The sequence below is a fragment of the Abramis brama genome (genome assembly GCF_963993115.1).
Source record: "Abramis brama genome assembly, contig: SCAFFOLD_107, whole genome shotgun sequence".
NCBI classification, from domain to species: domain Eukaryota; kingdom Metazoa; phylum Chordata; class Actinopteri; order Cypriniformes; family Leuciscidae; genus Abramis; species Abramis brama.
In genome coordinates, this window is record NW_028156042.1 from 47,658 (window position 1) to 73,000 (window position 25,343).

The window sequence follows — 25,343 nt, forward strand, 5'->3', positions numbered from 1 at the left end:
CAAAATTCAGAATAAAATTAATGTGCAGCAATTTGTACAAATAGAGAGTCTGTAGGCCTATATGTGTTGTAGCCATCAAGCTCATTTAGTTTCATATTTGTTAAAATATTATAATGTTATTTTTTCATCTAAGTTGATTATGAAAAGTGAACCGCACGAGTAAGATAGGATACGCAATATCGAGAGATATGGAGCGGGTCAGACATGATTTTGACCACTTAATTAAGTTAGAAAGCCCTTTTTTAAGTGAATTTCGTTTTGTATAAATTGTATCTTAATTTTAATATTTTTTTTATCAACCAATTGCCTGGATAAATATAGGAGACAATATAATCATAGAGGCGCCCGCGCGGTCACTTGCATTGCTCGTGAACAGGAGCGCATCTAATCCTAACTTAACGAAACTCAGCATATGCCTCACAGACATGAAATATATCTTAAAGCTTGAAATGTCTTTTTAACCATTTAAAACGAAAAGAAAAAGGCTAGGCCTACTCTCTGATTATGCAATCCATGATGTGCATTTCTCTCTATAGGCGCGTTCACGGAGATGACGATCGACAACTTCATCTTTACAGCTGTTGCTGCTGTTAATAAACTAAAAATAATAGGCCTATAATTTTATTATGACCGCCACTAGCGTAGCTAGCGAAAGCGGTCATATAGGGATTGTCAAAGTTTTTTTTTTTTTTTTTTCCCGTCACCTTACTGAATTTTTCGTCAACGATACCAGGGACACCGAAGCACCGGGGAACATGAAATTTGGTGGGCATGTAGCCCCACTAGACTTCTAAGGAAAAATTTCGTTTGGTCCCCGGGGGCCACTCCCCCCCCGCGCTGGGCCCCCCCAAACCCCAAAAAATGCAGTTTTTCCTAAATAACTACCTGAACCGTGGCACCGAGGATGAAGAAATTTTTATGGTATGTTGGTCTACTAGACTTTTACGGAAAAATTTCGTTTGGTCCCCGGGGGCCACTTCCCCCCCCGCGCTGGGGCCCCCTTAAATTTTTCGTCAACGATACCAGGGACACCGAAACACCGGGGAACATGAAATTTGGTGGCCATGTAGCCCCACTAGACTTCTAAGGAAAAATTTCGTTTGGTCCCCAGGGGCCACTCCCCCCCCGCGCTGGCCCCCCCAAACCCAAAAAAATGCAGTTTTTCCTAAATAACTACCTGAACCGTGGCACCGAGGATGAAGAAAATTTTATGGTATGTTGGTCTACTAGACTTTTACAGAAAAATTTCGTTTGGTCCCCGGGGGCCACTTCCCCCCCCGTGCTGGGGCCCCCGTAAATTTTTCGTCAACGATACCAGGGACACCGAAGCACCGGGGAACATGAAATTTGGTGGGCATGTAGCCCCACTACACTTCTACGGAAAAATTTCGTTTGGTCCCCGGGGGCCACTCCCCCCCCGCGCTGGGCCCCCCCAAACCCAAAAAAATGCAGTTTTTCCTAAATAACTACCTGAACCGTGGCACCGAGGATGAAGAAATTTTTATGGTATGTTGGTCTACTAGACTTTTACGGAAAAATTTCGTTTGGTCCGCGGGGGCCACTTCCCCCCCCGCGCTGGGGCCCCCGTAAATTTTTCGTCAACGATACCAGGGACACCGAAACACCGGGGAACATGAAATTTGGTGGGCATGTAGCCCCACTAGACTTTGAAGGAAAAATTTCGTTTGGTCCCCGGGGGCCACTCCCCCCCCCCCGCGCTGGGCCCCCCCAAACCCAAAAAAATGCAGTTTTTCCTAAATAACTACCTGAACCGTGGCACCGAGGATGAAGAAATTTTTGTGGTATGTTGGTCTACTAGACTTTTACGGAAAAATTTCATTTGGTCCCCGGGGGCCACTTCCCCCCCCCGCGCTGGGGCCCCCGTAAATTTTTCGTCAACCATACCAGGGACACCGAAACACCGGGGAACATGAAATTTGGTGGGCATGTAGCCCCACTAGACTTCTACGTAAAAATTTCGTTTGGTCCCCGGGGGCCACTCCCCCCCGCGCTGGGCCCCCCCAAACCCAAAAAAATGCAGTTTTTCCTAAATAACTACCTGAACCGTGGCACCGAGGATGAAGAAATTTTTATGGTATGTTGGTCTACTAGACTTTTACGGAAAAATTTCGTTTGGTCCCCGGAGGCCACTTCCCCCCCCCGCGCTGGGGCCCCCGTAAATTTTTCGTCAACGATACCAGGGACACCGAAGCACCGGGGAACATGAAATTTGGTGGGCATGTAGCCCCACTAGACTTCTACGGAAAAATTTTGTTTGGTCCCCGGGGGCCACTCCCCCCCCGCGCTGGGCCCCCCCAAACCCAAAAAAATGCAGTTTTTCCTAAATAACTACCTGAACCGTGGCACCGAGGATGAAGAAATTTTTATGGTATGTTGCTCTTAAGGGCCCACATCAACCTAGCCCATAATCACTCATTTGTGATTTGCGCCCCTCCCATAAAAAATGAAAATGCAATATTATTCTGCTTTAATCGCCCCTATCTTCAGTGGAGATGTTCAGAACTGCACCATATTTCATGTGTATGATTAACTTGACATCCTCTGGGGGTATCCTCTGCTAAGTTTTGTAGAATTTCATCCATGGGAGGGTATAAAATAAATTCATTTATGTGCACATTTAGTGACTGTACACTCATCGGCCTGTAGATGGTGCTGTTGAGCGAAGGGTTGCTGGTTTAGGATGATACTGTCACACACACACATGCAGGAATACAAACAAACGCAAGCATGCACACACACTGACATCCACACGCACAGACACACACCCATACACACACATACAAATCCACATGCACAGACACACACACACAAACACACACGCGCACACATGTACGCACACATACATACACGCACAAACACACACACACACACACAGACACACACATACACAAACACACACACATACACACACACACACACACACACACACACACAGACAGACATGCACATACTATTACTTTTTTTAGGTATATACATAAACACGCAATACAGCCAAATTACTCCACGTCATTTATTTTTGTGGAAAGCCAGTGCAGGCCTGAGCGGCGGTCATATTTTGTACCGTGATGCGGTACATCTAGTTAAACAATACATTCAATTAAATTGTAATTTTATTAAAAAAAGCAACAAAAAATTCCTGTTTAAGTTTTTTTTTTTTTTTTGTTTTGTTTTTTTTTAACCTGTATTATGCATTAAATTCTTTTTTTTCCTTTTTTTTGGCTAATTTTAACTGGCCCATCCAGTTTTCTGGAGGCCCACCTACCAGAAACACTCTCTCTATGGCTCTGCCACCTACAATCAAAATCCTGGCGCCGCTAGTGGTTGTATTGCATCTTTAAATAAAAAAGTAACAGATGATCGGTTCACGTGCACTTGAACTGAGGCGCTCAGCTATCTGTCACGTCACATTTACAAGCGCCAATCGTATTTTTGTCTGAATTTCGTAATAAAATTGACGGAATCTAAGAGCTGAGAATTAGTTTAATATTAAAAGTACCTCTTTGCTCCGCAATTTTTCTGTGCGTGAGAAAATGGATGTGTGGCGTGAGAGCGTGTGAAAAGTGTCAATTGCGTGAGTCTCACGCTCAATGCGTGAGAGTTGGCAGCCCTGCAGTCACATGTGACACATATCTGACACAAGTTGTGTAACTATAACACATTAGTGTGTAAAAGGTTTCAACACACTTCTGTGTAAGAGGAATAACACATTAGTTGTGTTAAAGGTAATACAAAATGTGTAGTCCTTATAAACACAGAGATGTGTTAAGAATCGACACAGGTTGTGAGTTAAATTTGGCACAATGTGTTGTCCCTGAGCACACACACTACATGTGTTAAAATCTACACAACATGTGTTGTCCCTGAGCACACACACTACATGTGTTAAAATCTACACAACATGTGTTGTCCCTGAGCACACACACTACATGTGTTAAAATCTACACAACATGTGTTGTCCCTGAGCACACACACTACATGTGTTAAAATCTACACAACATGTGTTGTCCCTGAGCACACAAACACTACATCTGTTCAAATCTACACAACATGTGTCATTTTTAACAACTCTTTTTACAGGTTGTGTAATCGTACTGGTAGTACATTAACATTAGCTCAAATGATCTATAGGGAATTTTAATAATTAATCATGAATATGATTAATATATTGCATATTACAGTTACATTAAATTATCGAAGTTGAAAATAGATAGATTATATGAATATATGAATAATCAATCACAACGAATTATAATTCCTCATTCATATATCAATGATCTTATTTCAGATCGATTATGAGATAACCCCTTAATGGAAATTAATGTAATTATCAAACAGTTGTTTGTCCAGCAAAACGGCCGTAAGATTAACTTATCAACTTATCAATAAAGTTATCACTTCTTATAATTTCAGGAAGAATAGTTTCTGGCCATGAAACTATTCTCCTGTCCTTATAAAATTTAGGTTACTGAAAAGAAATCAGCTTTGTAGCTTAAGATCGAACATTTTCATTGACTTTGTGACATGAGCAGTTAAACAATACAAGATATCGAAAAACATTACAACAGAACAAGAATTAACAGAGGATGAGAGAGATGAGAAAGAATGAGAGAGAGGGAGAGAGGATTAGCGAGCGAAAGTGAAAGCAAAATATGCGATCAGAGATTGCAGTATGACAAAAATCACAGACACTGTAACCTTTGAGAGAGACAACAAGGAATCACATCAATCAAATCAAATCAAATCAATACTTGCGTATGGTTCTCTTTGTATTTGCTTGAGGAAAGAAGGCGCGTGTGTCGTTCTCTTGGAGCTAGTTCTCTTGTGTCTTCTGGGCGAGCGCGGTCGCTGGAAGATTTAAAGGTCCCGTTCTTCGTGATCCCATGTTTCAAACTATAGTTAGTGTGTAATGTTGCTGTTAGAGCATAAATAATATCTGTAAAATTATAAAGCTCAAACTTCAATGTTCAATGTCAATATGTTTGTCATCATTCAGACAGCAGACTATAGGCTATTAATAAACTAGATGTACCGCATGGCGGTACAAAATATGACCGCCGCTCAGTAGTGTTGCTTTCGTCAACGAAAATTATGACGAAATATTGTCGTCAACGAACCGTTATCACCTGACGAAAACGAGACGAGACTAGACGTAAATGCATGGTCATGTGACGATGACTAAAATACATGTATAATGCAATATCGTTGACGAATAAAAACGAGACTAAATGTGGTTTAAAAAATAAAAACTATGCTAAAATGTCTCTTCATTTTCGTTGACCAAAACGAGACGAGACGAAATGTAACGTCACGACGAATGAGAGAGTTGTGCGTGAACCCATAGCTTTGTCGGCTTTAAATTCTGGATTGCGATCTGGTCACCCGATTATCAGCGAATTTAACCATATATTACTCCATTAGTTATTCTATTAAAATGTCTCATTGATATATTTGACACATTCCTAATCATTACTTTTGCTGGTTCTTTGTGACAGCTGTTATTGGCAGCGTCTCTTGTTACATGAACACGTCACCGCATCAGCGCCAGAACATGGAGATTTTATTTTAGAGTATAATCGCACAACCTATTCGATATTTTATAATTAAATAAACTAATCGAATATCCAAAAATCGTGACTCATCCCTGCATGGAATCTCTTGTTTCTTTTCCCAAATCTCACCCATTTTCTAAAGGTATTATAAACGTTTCTTAGTTCGCTTCTAATTAGGCCTATTATATTCGTATTCTTTACTGTGGTAAAGTAGAAAAACGCTGTAGGACAGATAGCCTACATTTGTACTTGCATGTCAAATTCTTTTTAACACAGTTTGTGCTTGTTATATTAGACATTGGGCGCGAGTTTAGTTGTAAAGCGCGTTTGACACGTGTGGGTGATTTTTAGTTTCACTTTCTCTGGCAGCGCAATCTCAAACACAGCCTAAATATCTCGCCCTTGTGGAGGATAAAATTCGCTCTTCAAACCAATTTACATCAAGTAGAAAACACGAAGATATCATAAAGAGATCGATATCTTCGTGTTTTCCTGCTCGTGTCCCACATCCAAAGCGCAGAGTGTATTTTTTTTAATAACCCCCCAACCACCGCCGGTAGTTGGTCCATTACCGCGGTGGTAAAAAAACCTGCCACCGTCACAGCTCTAAATATAGGCCTACTAAATAGCCTATAATAAGCCTTGTTTGAAATTCTATATTGACTGGGTTAAATAAAATCGCATTACTAAAAAGAGACTAAAATACAATTTTCATTGACTAAAACTAGACTAAAATGTCATCAGTTTTCGTCGACTAAAACTAGACTAAAATGTCATCAGTTTTCGTTGACTAAAACTAGACTAAAATGTCATCAGTTTTCGTCGACTAAAACTTGACTAGACTAAAAAGAGTATGAATGTGACTAAAACTAATAAAAACTAAAATGACAGCCTGACACAAAGACTAGACTAAAACTAAAATTAAAACAGGCCGCCAAAAACAACACTACCGCTCAGGCCTGCACTGGCTTTCCACAAAAAGAAATGACGTGGAGCAATTTGGCTGTATTGCGTGTTTATGTATATACCTAAAAAAAGTAGTAGTATGTGCATGTCTGTCTGTGTGTGTGTGTGTATGTGTGTGTGTTTGTGTATGTGTGTGTCTCTGTGTGTGTGCGTTTACTTATATCACTTTTGGGTACATTCACCAGAATACACACCGGTAAACTGAGGACCACCCAAAAAATTGAGGACATTTTGTATGTCCTCATTTGTTTGACTATACAGTGGCATTCAGCATGCTCTAAAATGGTGTCCAGGCTTAAAATCTCACTTGTCCCAAAAAATCACTTTTAAGTGATTTGTGTACCTGAAGTGTGTATGCCCCCCCACTAAAGTGTGTATAACACAGCGCCCTCTAGGAGTACTGCACTTCCGGAAAAGATACACACTTCGGGGATTCTGACCAATCAGAGCGCAGGAAGCTACTACGAGAGCGGGAATTCATGATCTGACCAATCAGACGCCAATACGTCATCAACAAACATGGCGGAGGCAAAAAAAATCATGATTAATGAATGAATTGACAGAAAATTATAGATAAATTCCCAATAATTAGTATTTAAATAAAAATAGACTAATTTGCCCTGAGCTGGAGCTCTCGCGATTTATATGAGCATGTTTCTAAACTTTAATCCTCGCAGTTTTGCGCTCGCATCAGAGTCTGCTCTGTGTGTGTGTGAAGATCGCGCTGCTGCCCCGCACCCTATACAGAGACTATACGTTACAGCACGTACAGTAACTTACATAGGAGTTTGTTAATCATATAGGAACGAGTTTGAAGCGGGGAAGGGACAGGCACATTACGTCATGTGAATTTAAAAAGTACATATTTCCTTCCAAAAGCGGATCGAGGGACAATTGTTTAAATCTGTCAATATGTGTGATGATTTATTCATCTGAGTTTGTTCAATAAAAATACACAAGCCACAAAAAGATGTGAAAACATGCAAAAATCGCTTGCTTTTATGAGTGATTTTATTTGTTTTAAGTGTTTTCTCCTACTTTGCGCTCTGCCGTTCCCTGTCATATTATGAGCGATTTCCCTGAGCGGCCGCCGCCCCTCCCCCACCCACCGAGCTGGAGTCCGTTACCACAGCAACACATTCACTTACAGCAAACATTCTTATTATATTATATTATATTATATTATATTATATTATATTATATTATATTATATTATATTATATTATATAGAGGAGATCAGTTACAGCAAACATTCTCTTTATATTATATTATATTATATAGAGGAGAGCAGTTACTGCAAACATTCTCTTTATATTATATTATATTATATTATATTATATTATATTATATTATATTATATTATATTATATTTATTGTATTATATAGAGGAGAGCAGTTACAGCAAACATTCTCTTTACATTATATTATATTATATTATATTATATTATATTATATTATATTATATTATATTATATTATATAGAGGAGAGCAGTTACTGCAAACATTCTCTTTATATTATATTATATTATATTATATTGTATTATATAGAGGAGATCAGTTACTGCAAACATTCTCTTTATATTATATTATATTATATTATATAGAGGAGAGCAGTTACTGCAAACATTCTCATATTATATTATATTATATTATATTATATTATATAGAGGAGAGCAGTTACTGCAAACATTCTCATATTATATTATATTATATTATATTATATTATATTATATTATATTATATTATATTATATTATATTATATTATATTATATAGAGGAGAGCAGTTACTGCAAACATTCTCATATTATATTATATTATATTATATTATATTATATTATATTATATTATATTATATTATATTATATTATATTATATTATATAGAGGAGAGCAGTTACTGCAAACATTCTCATATTATATTATATTATATTATATTATATTATATTATATTATATAGAGGAGAGCAATTACTGCAAACATTCTCTTTATATTAACGTATATTATATTATATTATATAGAGGAGATCAGCTACAGCAAACATTCTCTTTATATTGTATTATATTATATTATATTATTATATTATATAGAGGAGATCAGTTACTGCAAACATTCTCTTTATATTATATTATATAAAGGAGAGCAGTTACAGCAACAATTCTAATGATACTATATTATTATATTAATTATATTACAGTTTTTCTCAGTTGCTTTGGTGCATTTCTCAGATCACAACTAAAATTCTTACTTGTTCAATCTCCACATTATCTACTTGTGCACCTCATAAAAGCAATTTCTCATTCTTTTGAACAAATTGCAGTACATTCATGCAGTTGATTATGTGCAAATGTATGCTGTTTCTTACATTATTAATTGCTTATGTCATGTTTATAAAAATGTATTATACTGGTTCTCTGTTGAATAGTCTTACCCCACAAAACATATAGGCATTAGTTCCATAAGTCATTAAATGCAGAATTGGTTGAACTAGTTGTCATAAACTGTCAAACATATTTTCTATACAATTCTATTAGACTTTTTTTGTCCTGAATTGTTGAATTGCAGAGGTGAGTTCTGAATTTCACTAATGAAGGGGAATGTAAAGCATTAGATCAATCAATGATCAACCAGTTCTCTATAATAGCTCAGAGTGCATCTCATGAAGCTTCATCTGGGATGCATACAGAGCACAACACGTTACACACTCTGAGAGAGGAAGAACAACAGGGTGAACAGCCGAGAAGAAGAAGAGGAGCAAGGATGTGTGGTGGAAGGGTAAGGAGGTAAAACAGAGGAACAGGCTAAGATTGTGTGTTTCAGAAGAAATAAGTGCCATTATTGTAGATCATGTTCTCATTCATGACCTTATGGCCGAGGCTGGATGAAGGGTGCAGCCGAATGTTGGGAGAACAACCGTGTGTCTTCAATCATTCAAGCGTTTGTAGACAGAACAGGTGTGTAATCAGACAGTGTTCACTCTACTGCACTGTACTGTTCACCATAAACTGTAGACTTACTGTAATGCTATAGGCTATTACAGAAGTCTACTTGCATTATACATTATACAGTAAATATACTTGATAGAGACACGTACATACAGTATATGTGTGATAGTCTTGTTTTTTATATCACAGTGCCACTGTACTGTAATCTTTTGTCAGACCAACAGTAAAAGTGCATATGTGAATCCTGTCCAGTCTCCTCTAGAGTAATGCGTATATGTGTGCTGTTTAAATTTATATGTCATTCAGATACAGTGCAGTATTTTGTATTTTCAATCATTGTCATCAAAATCGTAGCCATAGTTTACATCTGAAACTAAGCATTTTGACATTCTTGTTTGTGAACAATGACACAAGGATATGTTCTTTGATATTGTACTAAGGATTTTGAGCAAGTTACAGGAGTTTGATGGTAGGCTAATCTATTGTGTTCTGCTGTTTGTACGAAATGCACTTAGGTACTGGTGTGCAAATCTTAAGGATGATTCAATAAATGTACTAAAGTGACTGATAATAACTGTTAATAGAGCAGTTACAGCAAACATTATGTAACTGCTGTCTCTCTCTCTCTCTCTCTCTCTATATATATATAGAGAGTCTCTCTCTCTCGAGAGAGAGAGAAAGAGAGAGAGAGAGAGAGAGAGATAGAGACAGCAGTTACATATAGTCATAATACAAAAGAAAAAAAGTGTTTAAAAGAATCATGAATCAAGCTGACACGTTTAAATGTTTGTTTACAGATGTATTTTGTTCTTACTTTGATTTTAAAAGCCATTGGATCTACACTAACCCTAACCCTAACCCTAACCCTAACCCTAGCTCTGTCTCTGCCTGTCAGACTGACTGAGATCTGCTCATACTGTGATCAGCCGCCCTTCCCCCACAGCACTGACTCTGATCGCGCGCGCGCCCTTCCCCCACAGCACTGAGACTGATCGCGTGCGCGCCCTTCACCCACAGCACTGAGACTGATCGCGTGCGCGCCCTTCCCCCACAGCACTGAGACTGACTGCAGAGTGAAAGAGATGAGATGAATGAACTAACAGACTGACCAGTGACAGAGAGATAGGTAATCAGCAGTGCTGCTCAAAAGATGACAATCTGTTGTGGCTATGCGTTTTTAAAGCACTTTTACATTGTCTAACAGCTTCTCCGCCCTTTAATGTAAATACCATTCATTTATTAAATACATAAAAAGATAATGCTGTTAAATTACACGTTAAAGTTTAATTTTGAGCCTCGAAATAATCCACACTCCTTCCCCCTTCTTAACTCAAATAAATTCTGAAGTAGTTGTGGGACACTGATGAAATGACAACAACACAGACAAGTGCAGAACTGGAGATATACCAGCTCATATCAGCCCTGCTGTATATTTGCAGACATCAATTTACTATTTTGATTAATGATATTAGTAGAAAATAATATGCCTGTTCAAGAGATCTAGGTTGCTCATTTAGGCATTTTTTGCTCTTTTAAACCTGTGTTTGTACGCACATGCGCAGTGGTTCCTAGTTCGAGGCGGGTGGATTCGTTTAAAAGTGATCATGTGCTCTGTCCACTAGAAAAGACCGGAAAAGACACTCTGGAAAGACTCACTTCACCACAGGTTTTTTTGTTTTGTTTTTTTTTAGTTTGAAGAAAGAGTACTGTGATTAAAACTGTGGAAAAAAAGATTCTTGCCATCAGATAATGTTCTATTAGGTTAAATAAATGTAGTCACAATTTCAACGTGAAATCCAAATACGTAATTACGTCATTTACGCAAGTCTGCGACCGTGGATGTGTTTTCCCGGGAAATGCAGACACGTGACAATGGGACGCGAAACAGACGACGACAACCCCCACCACGCACGCATTAAAGGCTAAAGGTGAGATCTAGACTTGTCCTCAAAATGCATGATAACTAAATACATTGTGAAATATGAAAGTTAGTAAGATGTGTTTATTTTAGTTGTTTAATTATTTTTTCCTTAGGGTTTTATTTACTTCTCGACTGTATTTGAGTTTGCTTCTAATATGATGATTTGCTGCAATAAAGAAAAAGTTTATTGCCAACTTGTAGGCAATGGCCAGTAAATAGAATTTTGTTATTTTTTATATAATAGTACTTTAGATTCTGCAAATTAATCTAAACAACTGAGTCAGTGATAGTCTACTAGCCTATATCATTGTTTTTTTTTTTAATCAAAAGTGTTGTCAACTATCAACAGTAATTTGTATAAATAATGAAATAATGAATTCCATTTTTTTATATCATTATTATTTGATAATTTTTATTTTATATAATATTTTTTATTACATTATATGCCTGTTCTTATTATTATTTATCTTTATAGAGCTTTTTTGCCCAATGCCAGTACATAGACACTTTATAGTATTTTTATTGTGTGTGTCAAATCCAAAGCAGACCAAAAGCACATTAAAAATAGCCCCTATGAATCTAGCTGGTTACTGACTGAAAATCTCCCATACGCTCTTAAATCAAATATGAATATACAGTAGATTGATGTCAATTGTGGTCACAAGGCACACAAGAACTAATGGTTTTTGGCATCATTGACATTGCCTTTTTTATCTAAATGCCTGTTGTTGACTGGTCACATGTGCTGTCATTGAATAGAGCTCTGTTGATATAATATAAAGATATACTTTAGTGTTTAACAGAAAAAAACACAACACAGGTTTGGAACAACATGAGGTTCAATTGAAACAACAATTAATATAATTGTATGTTAATTATGTATGTTTTTGGGTGAACAATTCCAGTAAGATCAACAAGATTTTTTTAAATATGCTTATTTATTTCATTCACCTTATATTTATTTTATTTATTTTTTTCAGTCATTTCAAGAAAGAAATTCAGCATGCTGGGAAATAAAAGGCGTAAAAAACCTCTGCAGGACGCTGAGCATCACATTACCTGTGAAACCGACAAGCCTGGGCTTCGAGAGCAGTTCATCAGCAAATATAAAGGCAAGTATAAATTACTAAGCAGTTTAGTAATAACGTTAATCTACAAAACTGAGAATTTAATGTGAGGTGAGTCATATGGTTGTTAGGCCAACTAATATCCATGTTTCACAAGTTAAACAAAACCAGTTACATTTTTGCATTTCTGGTTCCATCAACCCAAAGTCAATGTTTATTTGCACATTCTGAACCCAGTTATGCATAATAAGCCGACAGTGCATGTGGTCATGTAAACGCAGACTAAGGTCACCATAAACAGCATAAGCATAAACCAATCGACACAGATAGATTTTTGCCCCTTATTTGCAGATTTGCCCGGCATGTAAACACATTAACCTCTGTGTTCTGTGGCTTATTGAAGGGAGCATGTGTGATGTGTGACAGGAAAGTGTCCTTATTTTGGATTAAAGCACATCCAGACAGAGCGAGTGTTTTCTTGACCCAAGAACCTCTTAAAAGTATTCTCATCTCGTTCAGAAGTGGTACAGTCAAAATCCTGCACCCGATACTGCATGAGAGGAGAATATGAGTCTGGAAGTTTTCCTCTGAAATTCTGGAATACTCTTGGGCTTTATTTAACATCACAACTGACATGACATATGAAATACACAGTCAGATAAACGAATGGTTAGGTTTTGACGTCATTAACCTGATTTACTTATAAAGTAGTGGTTTACGTGGTTATTGGTTTGCATGTAAACCTGGATAATGGATTATTTCAAGAAGGTGATTTTATTTTGTTATCAGCGTATCGGTGTGCATGTAAACATGATCAATGGGTTTTGGTTAAATTCCTGAAATAAGATCCATGGTTAGCACAAGATCAAGATATTTTCACGCTTTACTCCACAACATAAAATAGTAATACTCTCTTGTGTGTTTTTTTTAAAAGCCTTTACTTGTCTGGTAAAAGGCAGTTGTTAACAAGTGTCTAAATGGGAGACGGGTTGTCTGGGACATTAAACGTCATCAGCTGAACAGATTAACTCATCTAGTCACTTTCACAGCCTCGTTGTGTTTATAATCGCACTCTTGCAAACTATTCTAGGTAGATGTAGGGATGGGGATGTATACATCACACAATCAGTCAAACATGCATTATAATAATGCAGAAACATTATAAATATTACACAGGGAGATGGATTTTAAAGCTTTAGAGTTCCTGGAGGCACATTTATCAACAAAAAAAAAAAAAAACTCTATACTTTTATCTAAACTATAGAAGCCACATAAAACATCCATATACCACAAAGAAAAACTACCTGAAAGAGATGCAAATAATAAACAAACAGAATTGTCTTTTAAAATAATGCAACACAGTTGTTGAAGCTTCATCGTAAGGAAGTTGAAGTTGGTCAACCGTGGTGTAGTTTATAGATTAACTTTAGCTTATTTTCTGCAAATCCCAGTGGGTTTTTGTGGAGGAAACCAGGGGATGTTCAACTACTACCGGGTTGGCCTGCAAAAATAGGTTTGTGTAAGAAAATGTATGTAATTTTAACTGTATAATTTTAAGACTTAAAAGTATAATGTAAAGTATAAAAAGCAAATCATGCTTTGAGATTAGCCTGACTTTTGACTATTTTCCTTAAGTAATTTCCCTTTCACATCGTATAATGTACGTCATATGGTAGAGAACTTTTAGTAATAAAATAATAGTTGACATTAAAGAAACTGCAGCTAATGTATTTCTCCTCTTTAGAGCTTTCTTCCGACCGAACTGAACACTACACTGAAGCTGAGAACACGTTCCTGTTTGATTTTCAGTGGCATGGCAAAAATTGGTGGTGAGTACAGAACTGTTGGATTGATGTAGTAAGGATGCTAAAATATCTGGAACTGTAAAATACTTAGGATGTGTTCATACCTGGAGTTCTGTTCGCTTGGTTCGTTTGGTCCGGGTCCGCTTAGTGTTCAGATTGGCATTTCTATTGTCAAACCTGTTATGCTTGACCAGTCTGTCCTTTTTAGGGTCACATCTTCCTGTTTTTGGTTCGTTTACATGTCTCTGGGTCCATGTTACATTCTTTTTTCATTCGAACCGCACCAGAGTTCGTTTGGAAGCCAACTGAGACCTATTTATTCAGCATCTGGATCCTCTTGTTTGGTGGCACCAGGTTTCAGATGGCAGTGTTCACACTTATTCAAATTAACCACACTAACAGTCTAAACAAACATGCCAGGTGTGAACACACCCTAATAATTAAAATTCAACATGAACTGACATTAAGAGTACTGAGTGCAGTTTCCTTGAGTCATCTAAATTGGCTTTCCCTGTATTCCCTAAAGAGAACAAAATGATTAATTTTAGATGCCTTTATCTGAGAGCTGAGAGGATGTTGCAGTGCGCCATTTAATCTCATATATCATATAGATCAGTGGTTCTCAGACCCTCCTCTCTGCAGATTCTGTATGTCTCCTTCACCTGACACACTCAGATGAGTTCATAGAGCTGTGTTCTGATGATGAACTCCTCATCTGAATCAGGTGGATTAAAACACCAGACATACAGCATATGCAGAGTGGTGGGTTCCCAGGACTGGGGTTCAGAACCACTTATAATAACTGTACATGTCTAGCTAGTACTGAGTGGTCATTTTATGTCTTTATAGCATGGATGCATCTAAAGAAGACTCGTCCTTGGGAAGACTTATGTAAATGATGAGACCAGAAATACTTGCAAAATGAGAACCGTTGAAGTGAGCAGAAAACCTCACCTGTGTCTCTTTGCTGTACGAGACATTCTACCAGGGGAGGAAATCACTTACAATTATGGCGACTCAGATTGGCCATGGCGAGTCAAGGTACTATCAAGAAAATGCTAAAGAGATTAATCAGTAATTCTCACAAATCTCATAATCTTAACTCTCATTCTGATTAGTTACCATGTGATTGTGGTCTCATATTTCTCAAGCCTTTGAATAAAGCATCAGCAGAATCCACTGATAAAAAGCCAGCCAGCAGTTTGGGTCTGCAGAAATCGGTAAGTCCACTTTAAAACATCTGTATCATTATATTATTGACTCTTTCAGCGTAGAGTTGTGTGTGAAAGAAATGATAGATAACGTGTAGGACAGCTAGAGGAATGAACATGAACAAGTTTTTCTGTCCTTTACAAATATTCTGATTTTGATATTCACTGGTTTCTTTTCTGACATCCAGCCCCATTGTTCAGCTTCTGTTTCTTCTCCTGAATTGGACAAGGTGAACAGCAATGGTCCATATAAGCAGTCAGGCAAAGCAATAACATCAATGAATAAAACGGTAACCATCTCATACATGCAGCAACTATCTACTGATGTTTACTGCCAGCTAGTTGAAAGTGCAGTGAGTGATTTCTGAGAAACACTATTGATATTTGAAATCGACACCCAAACAGACACACCCCTCCCTTCATTGCTCGGCCCCCAAAATAATGAACACGCAACACAGGCAACCACTAACAGCTGGCGCTCAGGTGTTCAACTCGAAAAGATCTTTATCGCTGGCAAACCATAGGATGCTTTTTAAAGGTTTGGTTTTAGTTGATTGTAGGTGCATATCCACTTCATCCAGCACACGTGTGTAATAGTAGTGGGAAGTTCGGATCATTTTACTGACTCAGATCTTTAAATCTCGTTCATCAAAATGAACAAATCTTTTTTCAAGTTATTTCGTTCATTTCAGCAGAATGTATTTAAAATGTTACATGTTAGCCAAATTCCCCAAACACATCAAATGTTGATCGCATTTAGAATAAGAAAAAAATTGCAATGCAAGAAAAAGGCCATATTATGAGAAACAGTTAATTTATTTATTTGGGTCTTCAGGCTATGCATTCTGTTAGTTTACCTCACCTCCCGATCTAAGCCGTTCGATCATCCCGTGATCCTCATAAACTGAGCTTTGCAGTCTGTAGTACCAGATACAGTATTGATTAGTTCACGTTTCGAGTCTATCGACTTTGGGTTCAAGTCATTCGTGCATCACGTGACAGCCCCATATAGGCTGAGCTATGCAGTCGCTACCGGATACAGAATTGATTAGTTCATCTTTTGAGTTTTCGTGGACTTGATAGGTGAACTAATCATTTATCTTTCCGGTACTGACAGCATAGCCTCTGTGGGACTGACCGGAAGAACGAAAGACTTGGACCCGAAGTCTCGAGAGATGAACTAATCATTTCTGTTTCCAGTACAGAACCCATGGGATGTTGGGCATGTGCGGTCAGCGCAAAATGAACGAATCACTCTCTGAGACAACTCGGTAGTCCCGAGTCATATTAAAGATTCGTTCATGACGACCCGTCACTAGTGTATAAACGCTTCAAATGATACAAAATTGTATTGCCATTAGAAATGTACTTATGTACCCACACTTATGTAAAATGTACCCACAATTAAAACAAACAAACTAAAAATGACTTGGATGGTATGGAGTAAATGTAGCGCCTTACTACCAACCTCTGCTAGTTAAGTATAGTTATTGGTTCAGAGTTTAAATGTCTGACTCTGAACCAATGTAACTATTAATGTGACTATTGTCACAATTTGTATGTAAAGTTTGTATAAATGTTTGTTTAGAGTTTTTATTTTATTAATGATCTTTGCTTTGAAATGTGCAAAACATTTTTTGTTCACTCCTACAGTGTGTTTGTTCTTGTCTGAAATGGGTGCCACAGTTTTCAATATTGCTAATGTACATTTTATTCTTGTTTAAGCTAAATACCTCTTTATATATCTGCAGAAGCGGTTTCAATCAAGATTGGCAAAATTAAGACAACATCATGAAGATTGCTATGAACGTTTTAACAGAGCAGAAATTGAAAAGGAACACAAGATTGCTAAACAGCAATCACAAAAAGTTTGTTTGGTGAGTAATATGTGAACATAATCACACTATTCTGTGATCAACGCCTCAGTCAATTAACGGTTAATTATTTTATTATTCATTTATTTTATTAATTAACAGTTTGCTTAGTCCTTTTGCTTTTAGACCTTATATTTTTATTCAAATTATATTTCAAGCTGTCACAGTCATCCTCAGTCGCATCCACATCTGATGCACCCTCTTCATCGGCACCCTGTGCTTTGTCCACCTCTATAATGGCCTCATCAACCTCATGCTCTCCTGCCCTGTCCTCATCACCGTCACCAGCTCCTGCGCCACCCATGCCACCTTCATCCTCGCCTGGGCAGCCTTCATCATCATCATCTTCGCCTGGGCAGCCTTCATCATCCTCGCCTGGGCAGCCTTCATCATCCTCATCCTCGCCTGGGCAGCCTTCATCATCCTCATCCTCGCCTGGGCAGCCTTCATCATCCTCATCCTCGCCTGGGCAGCCTTCATCATCCTCATCCTCGCCTGGGCAGCCTTCATCAGCTTCGCCTGGGCAGCCTTCATCATCCTCGCCTGGGCAGCCTTCATCATCTTCGCCTGGGCAGCCTTCATCATCCTCGCCTGGGCAGCCTTCATCATCTTTGCCTGGGCAGCCTTCATCATCCTCGCCTAGTAGGCAGCCTTCATCATCCTCATCCTCGCCTGGGCAGCCTTCATCATCCTCATCCTCGCCTAGGCAGCCTTCATCATCCTCGCCTGGGCAGCCTTCATCATCCTCATCCTCGCCTAGGCAGCCTTCATCTTCATCATCCTCATCCTCGCCTGGGCAGCCTTCATCATCCTCATCCTCGCCTGGGCAGCCTTCATCATCATCATCCTCGCCTGGGCAGCCTTCATCATCCTCATCCTCGCCTGGGCAGCCTTCATCATCATCATCCTCGTCTGGGCAGCCTTCATCATCATCATCATCCTCGCCTGGGCAGCCTTCATCATCCTCGCCTGGGCAGCCTTCGTCATCCTCGCCTGGGCAGCCTTCATCATCCTCGCCTGGGCAGCCTTCATCATCCTCATCCTCGCCTAGGCAGCCTTCATCATCCTCTCCTGGGCAGCCTTCATCATCCTCATCCTCGCCTAGGCAGCCTTCATCTTCATCATCCTCATCCTCGCCTAGGCAGCCTTCATCATCCTCATCCTCGCCTGGGCAGCCTTCATCATCCTCGCCTGGGCAGCCTTCATCATCCTCATCCTCGCCTAGGCAGCCTTCATCATCCTCGCCTGGGCAGCCTTCATCTTCATCATCCTCGCCTAGGCAGCCTTCCTCTTCATCATCCTCATCCTCGCCTGGGCAGCCTTCATCATCCTCGCCTGGGCAGGCTTCATCTTCATCATCCTCGCGTGGGCAGCCTTCATCTTCATCATCCTCATCTTTGCCTAGGCAGCCTTCATCATCCTCATCCTCGCCTAGGCAGCCTTCATCATCCTCGCCTAGGCAGCCTTTATCATCCTCGCCTGGGCAGCCTTCATCTTCATCATCCTCGCCTAGGCAGCCTTCATCATCCTCATCCTCGCCTGGGCAGCCTTCATCATCCTCGCCTGGGCAGCCTTCATCATCCTCATCCTCGCCTAGGCAGCCTTCATCATCCTCGCCTGGGCAGCCTTCATCTTCATCATCCTCGCCTAGGCAGCCTTCCTCTTCATCATCCTCATCCTCGCCTGGGCAGCCTTCATCATCCTCGCCTGGGCAGGCTTCATCTTCATCATCCTCGCGTGGGCAGCCTTCATCTTCATCATCCTCATCTTTGCCTAGGCAGCCTTCATCATCCTCATCCTCGCCTAGGCAGCCTTCATCATCCTCGCCTGGGCAGCCTTCATCTTCATCATCCTCATCCTCGCCTGGGCAGCCTTCATCTTCATCATCCTCGCCTGGGCAGCCTTCCTCTTCATCATCCTCATCCTCGCCTGGGCAGCCTTCATCATCCTCGCCTGGGCAGGCTTCATCTTCATCATTCTTGCCTGAGCAGCCTTCATCTTCATCATCCTCATCCTCGCCTGGGCAGCCTTCCTCTTCATCATCCTCATCCTCGCCTGGGCAGCCTTCATCTTCATCATCCTCGCCTGGGCAGCCTTCATCTTCATCATCCTCGCCTGGGCAGCCTTCATCTTCATCATCCTCGCCTGGGCAGCCTTCATTGCCTTCCTATGCGCAGCCTTCATCATCATCATCATCATCTTCTCTTGCTCCACCCTTATCTTCACTCTTATCAGTGATTCAAAATCGCAGATGTCTGAGACACTCTCATTAAGGGAGGTGGGTAGATTAATTTGCTTAATTATTGGGATGGTCTGGCTGTATTGCACTTGTAGAACTAACAATAGATTATATGAAATTATATATTATTTATATTTGTTTGTATTTCTCCTCTTCCAGATATCCTCTTTAAGGCCATCAAGAAAAAGACAGGTATGTGACTTGCCATGTGATACTTTATATGCTCAATTTTTTTGGCATAATTATGACTTTGCTTGCCAGTATCCACAATGCGATGAAACATAATGTTACAGGAACCACTGCCTTGAGTAAGTGTTATATTCTCTCATTCAGTATTCAGGAAGTACCGTCTGTGACACAGACTACAGCGATGTCACAGACTACAGCGATGTTGACCAAACATACCAAAAATCAGCTCAGATGAATCGGATGGTAGTTCTTCTGGACATGACATGGTCAAAAATGGCCAGACACCTTGAGTTTGTCCATCGCAGAGGGAACACTGCAGCTGGCAAAAATGAGTAAAGTCCTAATGGCCATGGAGAAAGGAACACTGTCTGACTACAAAGGAAAGATGCATCTGTCAGTATGAACTACACGCGAAACTTCATCATAGTTCATAAAGGACACTATTTTCTTGAAACCTTTGCTCACTTCTAAGCCGACTGGTGTGTTTAGAGCACACAGAGGTCGAACTCTTTTCCTGCCCTGGGCATCATCATCTTTAGGTTTCAGAGGACAGTTTTTGATATGTTTCCAAAGGCTACGCTTGTTATAAGGCCCTTGGCAGTAAATGCAGTGAATAAATTCTTTGGCTCTTTGTCTATTTTTTGAACGGTAGTAGGCAATCATCTCCCCATGTCCTTGTCTCACCACATCTGTGTTGTGGGCAAAGTTGCCCCTTTTTCAAAGGAGGTTCAACTGTACTCGTCTTTCTTTGGAATGTTTTGGAAATGCTATTGCCTTTACAACCCCCACTTCGTTGCGATGGACAAATTCAAGGTGTCTTGCCATTTTTGAATATGGCTTAGAGCAATTAAGGCAATACTGCTTCTTGTACGCCTTGCGGAGTTCCGTCTTTGGTGATGGCATTGACTGAATAAAAGTCTTATCACCAGACAAGGTGTTTGTCTCTTTAGATTGGCATTTCATCTTTTTTGGTGATGGTACAGTCATAAATTGATCAGATGAACTACCTGCCTCGTTGGGAGATGTTGGATGTATCAAAGCACTTTTGACAATGTCATGTCCAGAAGAACTACCATCCGATTCATCTGAGCTGATTTTTGGTATGTTTGGTCACATCAGACCCCATCCTGTTGAACAAGTGCTCTCCCAGCTGCTAATGGCCATGGAGAAAGGAACACTGTCTGACTACAAAGGAAAGAAACTTGATGACATTGAAATTGACCCAAATGGTACGAGTATACTTGGACTGTCTGTGTGTATCTGTTCTTTACATATTTGCAAAACAATGTATATGTTACCGGCAAAGTGTGTAATCCGGAATTCTATAGAATGCCCTAGGTAATGTAGGTAGGTAACTTAGGTAACCATCAGGCATTCTATACAATAACGGGATTTCACACTTTGCCGGTAACATATATAATCATGTCACAGATGGTAAGTATAAGCAATAAAGTGTAAATTTTTTTGTCAGTGAATTATTTAGAGCAACTTGAGGCCCAAGGTGATTCCATGTCAAGTGATGAGGAGGATTACAGTGACCTATCTCAGAAAACAGCACCAGCAGAGACTGATCAACTTGTTCAATCTGATCAATCTGTTTCATGGGAGGATCAAGGTAAGAAAAATCTCTAAACTACACAAACAACAATAATCAAATAAACATGAATCAGCTCCATGCAGCAATATCCAGCCAAATGAAAAAAATATACACATTAGGACACATTAGTCTTGATTTGGTCTTTACTCACCAATTTAGTTGTAATGAGAATGTGTAATGAGTATTTACTTGTTTTTAACTATTTCATAGGTTCTTCAAACGCTCCAAAAAAGAAATGGGAGGACAGTGAGGTAAAAGCAGTAGAGAGACACATGATGAAGTTCATCAAGACATACAAAGTTCCTGGTAAGCAAGACTGTGAAAGATGCATTCACGCAGAGCCAGAAGCTTTGAAGCAGCGAACATGGACTGGTGTGAAAAATTATGTGCGGAACAGGATCACGACTCTTAAAGAAAAGGTGGTTTGTAGGGTGGCACAAACACTTTAACACTTTGCACATTATGCTCTTTTTGTAAGAAATGGAGCTAAATTAAAAGAAATGAGGATATAGGTGTAGAAATATTTTGAGGATGGAATGAAACAGAATATAAAGTGCAAAGTTAGAGTATAAGAAGGCTAATGAAGAAGTAGAGGATATTAAGATAGTCAATTTTCATTATTCAGTTTTCTTTGTTCAGTTGCAATGAAGTTGGATGGAATGTCATGTTAAACTTTTTGATATTTCTGTCATAGAGGGAGGAGAGAATGTTAAGAGGATAAAAAGGGAAGAGTGAATAGGTGTGTTGGACATGGGCCGTGGCTGGATGTAACCGATCGGTGAGAGTTGCAGTGTGCAGGCGGGAGGAGCTGAAAACAGACACGTGAGTCGGACACTTTCTGCTTCCCGTAGTGACGCAGAGCCAGAAGCTTTGAAGCAGCGAACATGGACTGGTGTGAGAAATTATGTGCGGAACAGGATCACGACTCTTAAAGAAAGGGTGGTTTGTAGGGAGGCACAAACACTTTAACACTTTGCACATTATACTCTTTTTGTAAGAAATGGAGCTAAATTAAAAGAAATAAGGATAAAGGTATAGAAATTAAAATTGAGAGACGCTCACGCTGTGTTTGCATACTTTACCACAGCTGAAGTGAAATAAATGCATTATTTGCCAAATACACAGATATTTCAGAGACATTTTCATGCAATACATGTACTGCTTAATACAGCATCTGTTTGTACAAGAATAAAGTTCAACATAAGCCTAAATACCGATGAAGTGGGGTCTACATTGTATCAGTTTTATTTGGATAAACATGACAATATAACAGCGTGACTACATGAAAGGGGATTTCACTGTTATAAAAACAGATTTGTGAGCATTAGTGGAACTAAAGGTGTGAGAATTAACTCTTAATCATTGTGTTGCAGTGGATTCGGCCAATCGTGGATCAGTTGTGTCGTCATCAGAGCTCATGAGTCGCTCTGGAGAAGCTGCGCTGGCTGAGTCCTCCTGCTCTCCAATCGCTCTCGCCGTACTCTGATACCATACGTCACAGTCACGGGGCTTCGCTGTCTGAAGTCGGACACAAGTTCTAACCGGCATGCACTGCTCAAGTCAGCTGCTGATCGGTCTGCGCAGCGCTGCATGAAGTCCAACAAGCCTAATGCTCTCCTCCCTCTTTACATCCCTTTACATTCTCCTCCCTCTTTACATCCCTTTACATTCTCTCCTCCCTCTTTTCATCCCCTTTACATTTTCTCCTCCCTCTTTACGTCCCCTTTACATTCTCCTCCCTCTTTACATCCCTTTACATTCTCTCCTCCCTCTTTACGTCCCCTTTACATTTTCTCCTCCCTCTTTACGTCCCCTTTACATTCTCTCCTCCCTCTTAACATCCCCTTTACATTCTCTCCTCCCTCTTTACGTCCCCTTTACATTCTCTCCTCCCTCTTTACGTCCCCTTTACATTCTCTCCTCCCTCTTTACATCCCCTTTAAATTCTCTCCTCTCTCTTAACATCCCCTTTACATTCTCTCCTCCCTCTTTACATCCCCTTTACATTCTCTCCTCCCCTTTTACATTATCTCCTCCCCTTTACATCCTCTTTACATTCTCCCCTCCCTCTTTACATTCTCTCCTCCCTCTTTACATTCCCCTTTACATTTTCTCCTCCCTCTTTACGTCCCCTTTACATTCTCTCCTCCCTCTTTACGTCCCCTTTACATTCTCTCCTCCCTCTTTACATCCCCTTTATATTCTCTCCTCCCTCTTTATGTCCCCTTTATATTCTCTCCTCCCTCTTTACGTCCCCTTAACATTCTCTCCTCCCTCTTTACGTCCCCTTTACATTCTCTCCTCCATCTTTACGTCCCCTTTACATTAGGCTTGTTGGACTTCATGCAGCGCTGCACAGAACGATCAGCGGCTAACTTGAGCAGTGCTTGATGGTTAGAACTTGTGTCCGACTTCAGACAGCGACGCCCGTGACTGTGCCATAAGGCATCAGAGTACAATGAGAGTGATTGGAGAGCAGGAGGACTCAGCCAGAGCAGATTCTCTAGAGCGACTCACGAGCTCTGATGATGACACAGCTAATCCACGATTGGCAGAGTACACCGCTTGACAACGATCACGTGCGTTTCATGTTTCTTCTCACACCTTCAGTTCCACTAAGGATCACAAATCTGTTCTTTATAACAGTAAAAGCTCTTTTCATGTAGTTGCGATAAATGTTTATCAAAATAAAACAATGTAGACCCCACTTCACTGGTATTTAGGCTTATTTTGAACTTTATTCTTGTACAAACAGTAGTGCATGTATTGAATGAAAATGTCTCTGAAATATCTGTATCTGGAAAATAATGCGTTTATTCCACTTCAGCTGTGGTAAAGTATGCAAACTTAGCCTGAGCGTCACTACGGGAAGCAGAAAGTGTCTGACATCACATTCTCTCGTCTGCACACGGCAACTCTCACCAATCGGTTACATCCAGCCACAGCCCATGTCCAGCACACCTAATATAAGGGATGAATAGAGGGAGTAAATGTAAAGAGGATGAAAAGAGGGAGGAGTAAAGCGGGTAAAAAGAGTGAGGAGTAGAGTTAGAGGATGAAGAGGAGGAGTAAAGAGGATGAAAAGAGGGAGTAGTAAAGAGGGTAAAAAGATGGAGGAGTAGAGTTAAAGAGGATAAAGAGAGGGAGGAGTAAAGCGGGTAAAAAGAGTGAGGAGTAGTTAGAGGATGAAGAGGAGGAGTAAAGAGGGTAAAAAGAGGGAGGAGTAGAGTTAAAGAGGATGAAAAGAGGGAGGAGTAAAGGGTAAAAAGAGGGAGGAGTAGAGTTAAAGAGGTGAAGAGGAGGAGTAGAATTAAAGAGGATAAAGAGGGAGGAGTAAAGCGGGTAAAAAGAGTGAGGAGTAGAGTTAAAGAGGATGAAGAGAAGTAGAGTTAAAGAGGATGAAAAGGAGTAAAGTGGGTAAAAAGAGGGAGGAGTAGAGTTAAAGAGGGAGGAGTAGAGTTAAAGAGGGAGGAGTAGAGTTAAAGAGGGAGGAGTAGAGTTAAAGAGGATGAAAAGGAGTAAAGCGGGTAAAAAGAGGGATGAGTAGAGTTAAAGAGGGATGAGTAGAGTTAAAGAGGGAGGAGTAGAGTTAAAGAGGGAGGAGAGAATGTAAAGGAGGAAGTAGAGAGATTTTGAAGAAGGGTGGATGGAGGAAGTACAGAGGATAGTTGGGCACTGAGAATCATTCCCACCTCCAAGTTAATTGATTTTTCATTGTTGTTCTTTTAAAAAAAAGAATAATTTGAAGTTCTGTCATTAACTGCAATGTGCACTTTCAACACAATGTGTCCAAGACTGTTAATATTAAAGAGTCATTTAATCGGAGTGTGTGTCACTAGAGTCCCCAAAGAGTCGTTCAATTGGAGTGTGTGTGTGTGTCACTTGAGTCCCCAAAGAGTCATTTAATCGGAGTTTGTGTGTGTCTCGAGTCCCCAAAGAGTCATTTAATCGGAGTGTGTGTGT

The 25,343-nt window shown here is 39.8% G+C and overlaps 1 protein-coding gene across 2 annotated transcripts; it reads left to right on the plus strand.

Moving 5' to 3' along the window:
• The first annotated feature begins 20,270 nt into the window (after nucleotides 1–20,270).
• Nucleotides 20,271–22,393, plus strand: LOC311077126 (uncharacterized protein). 2 transcript variants are annotated; one of them, XM_084138936.1, is made up of 4 exons: nucleotides 20,271–21,012; nucleotides 21,255–21,398; nucleotides 21,591–21,799; nucleotides 22,075–22,239. In XM_084138936.1, the coding sequence occupies exons 1-4, from the start codon at nucleotides 20,835–20,837 to the stop codon at nucleotides 22,099–22,101; spliced, it is 558 nt and encodes a 185-aa protein (XP_083995062.1). In that variant the 5' UTR covers nucleotides 20,271–20,834; the 3' UTR covers nucleotides 22,102–22,239. The 2 variants fall into 2 exon arrangements, with proteins under 2 accessions (XP_083995062.1, XP_083995061.1); XM_084138935.1 differs by having other exon boundaries at nucleotides 21,591–22,393.
• The last annotated feature ends 2,950 nt before the right edge of the window (nucleotides 22,394–25,343 follow it).

What these genes read in the sequence shown, in the direction of transcription:
- LOC311077126 (XM_084138935.1), top strand. Translation starts at nt 20,835, where the DNA reads ATGTCATGTCCAGAAGAACTACCATCCGATTCATCTGAGCTGATTTTT. An exon ending in CATTGAAATTGACCCAAATG is followed by an intron (nt 21,013 to 21,254) that starts GTACGAGTATAC and finishes TTTTTTTGTCAG; the next exon opens with TGAATTATTTAGAGCAACTT. An exon ending in TGTTTCATGGGAGGATCAAG is followed by an intron (nt 21,399 to 21,590) that starts GTAAGAAAAATC and finishes ACTATTTCATAG; the next exon opens with GTTCTTCAAACGCTCCAAAA.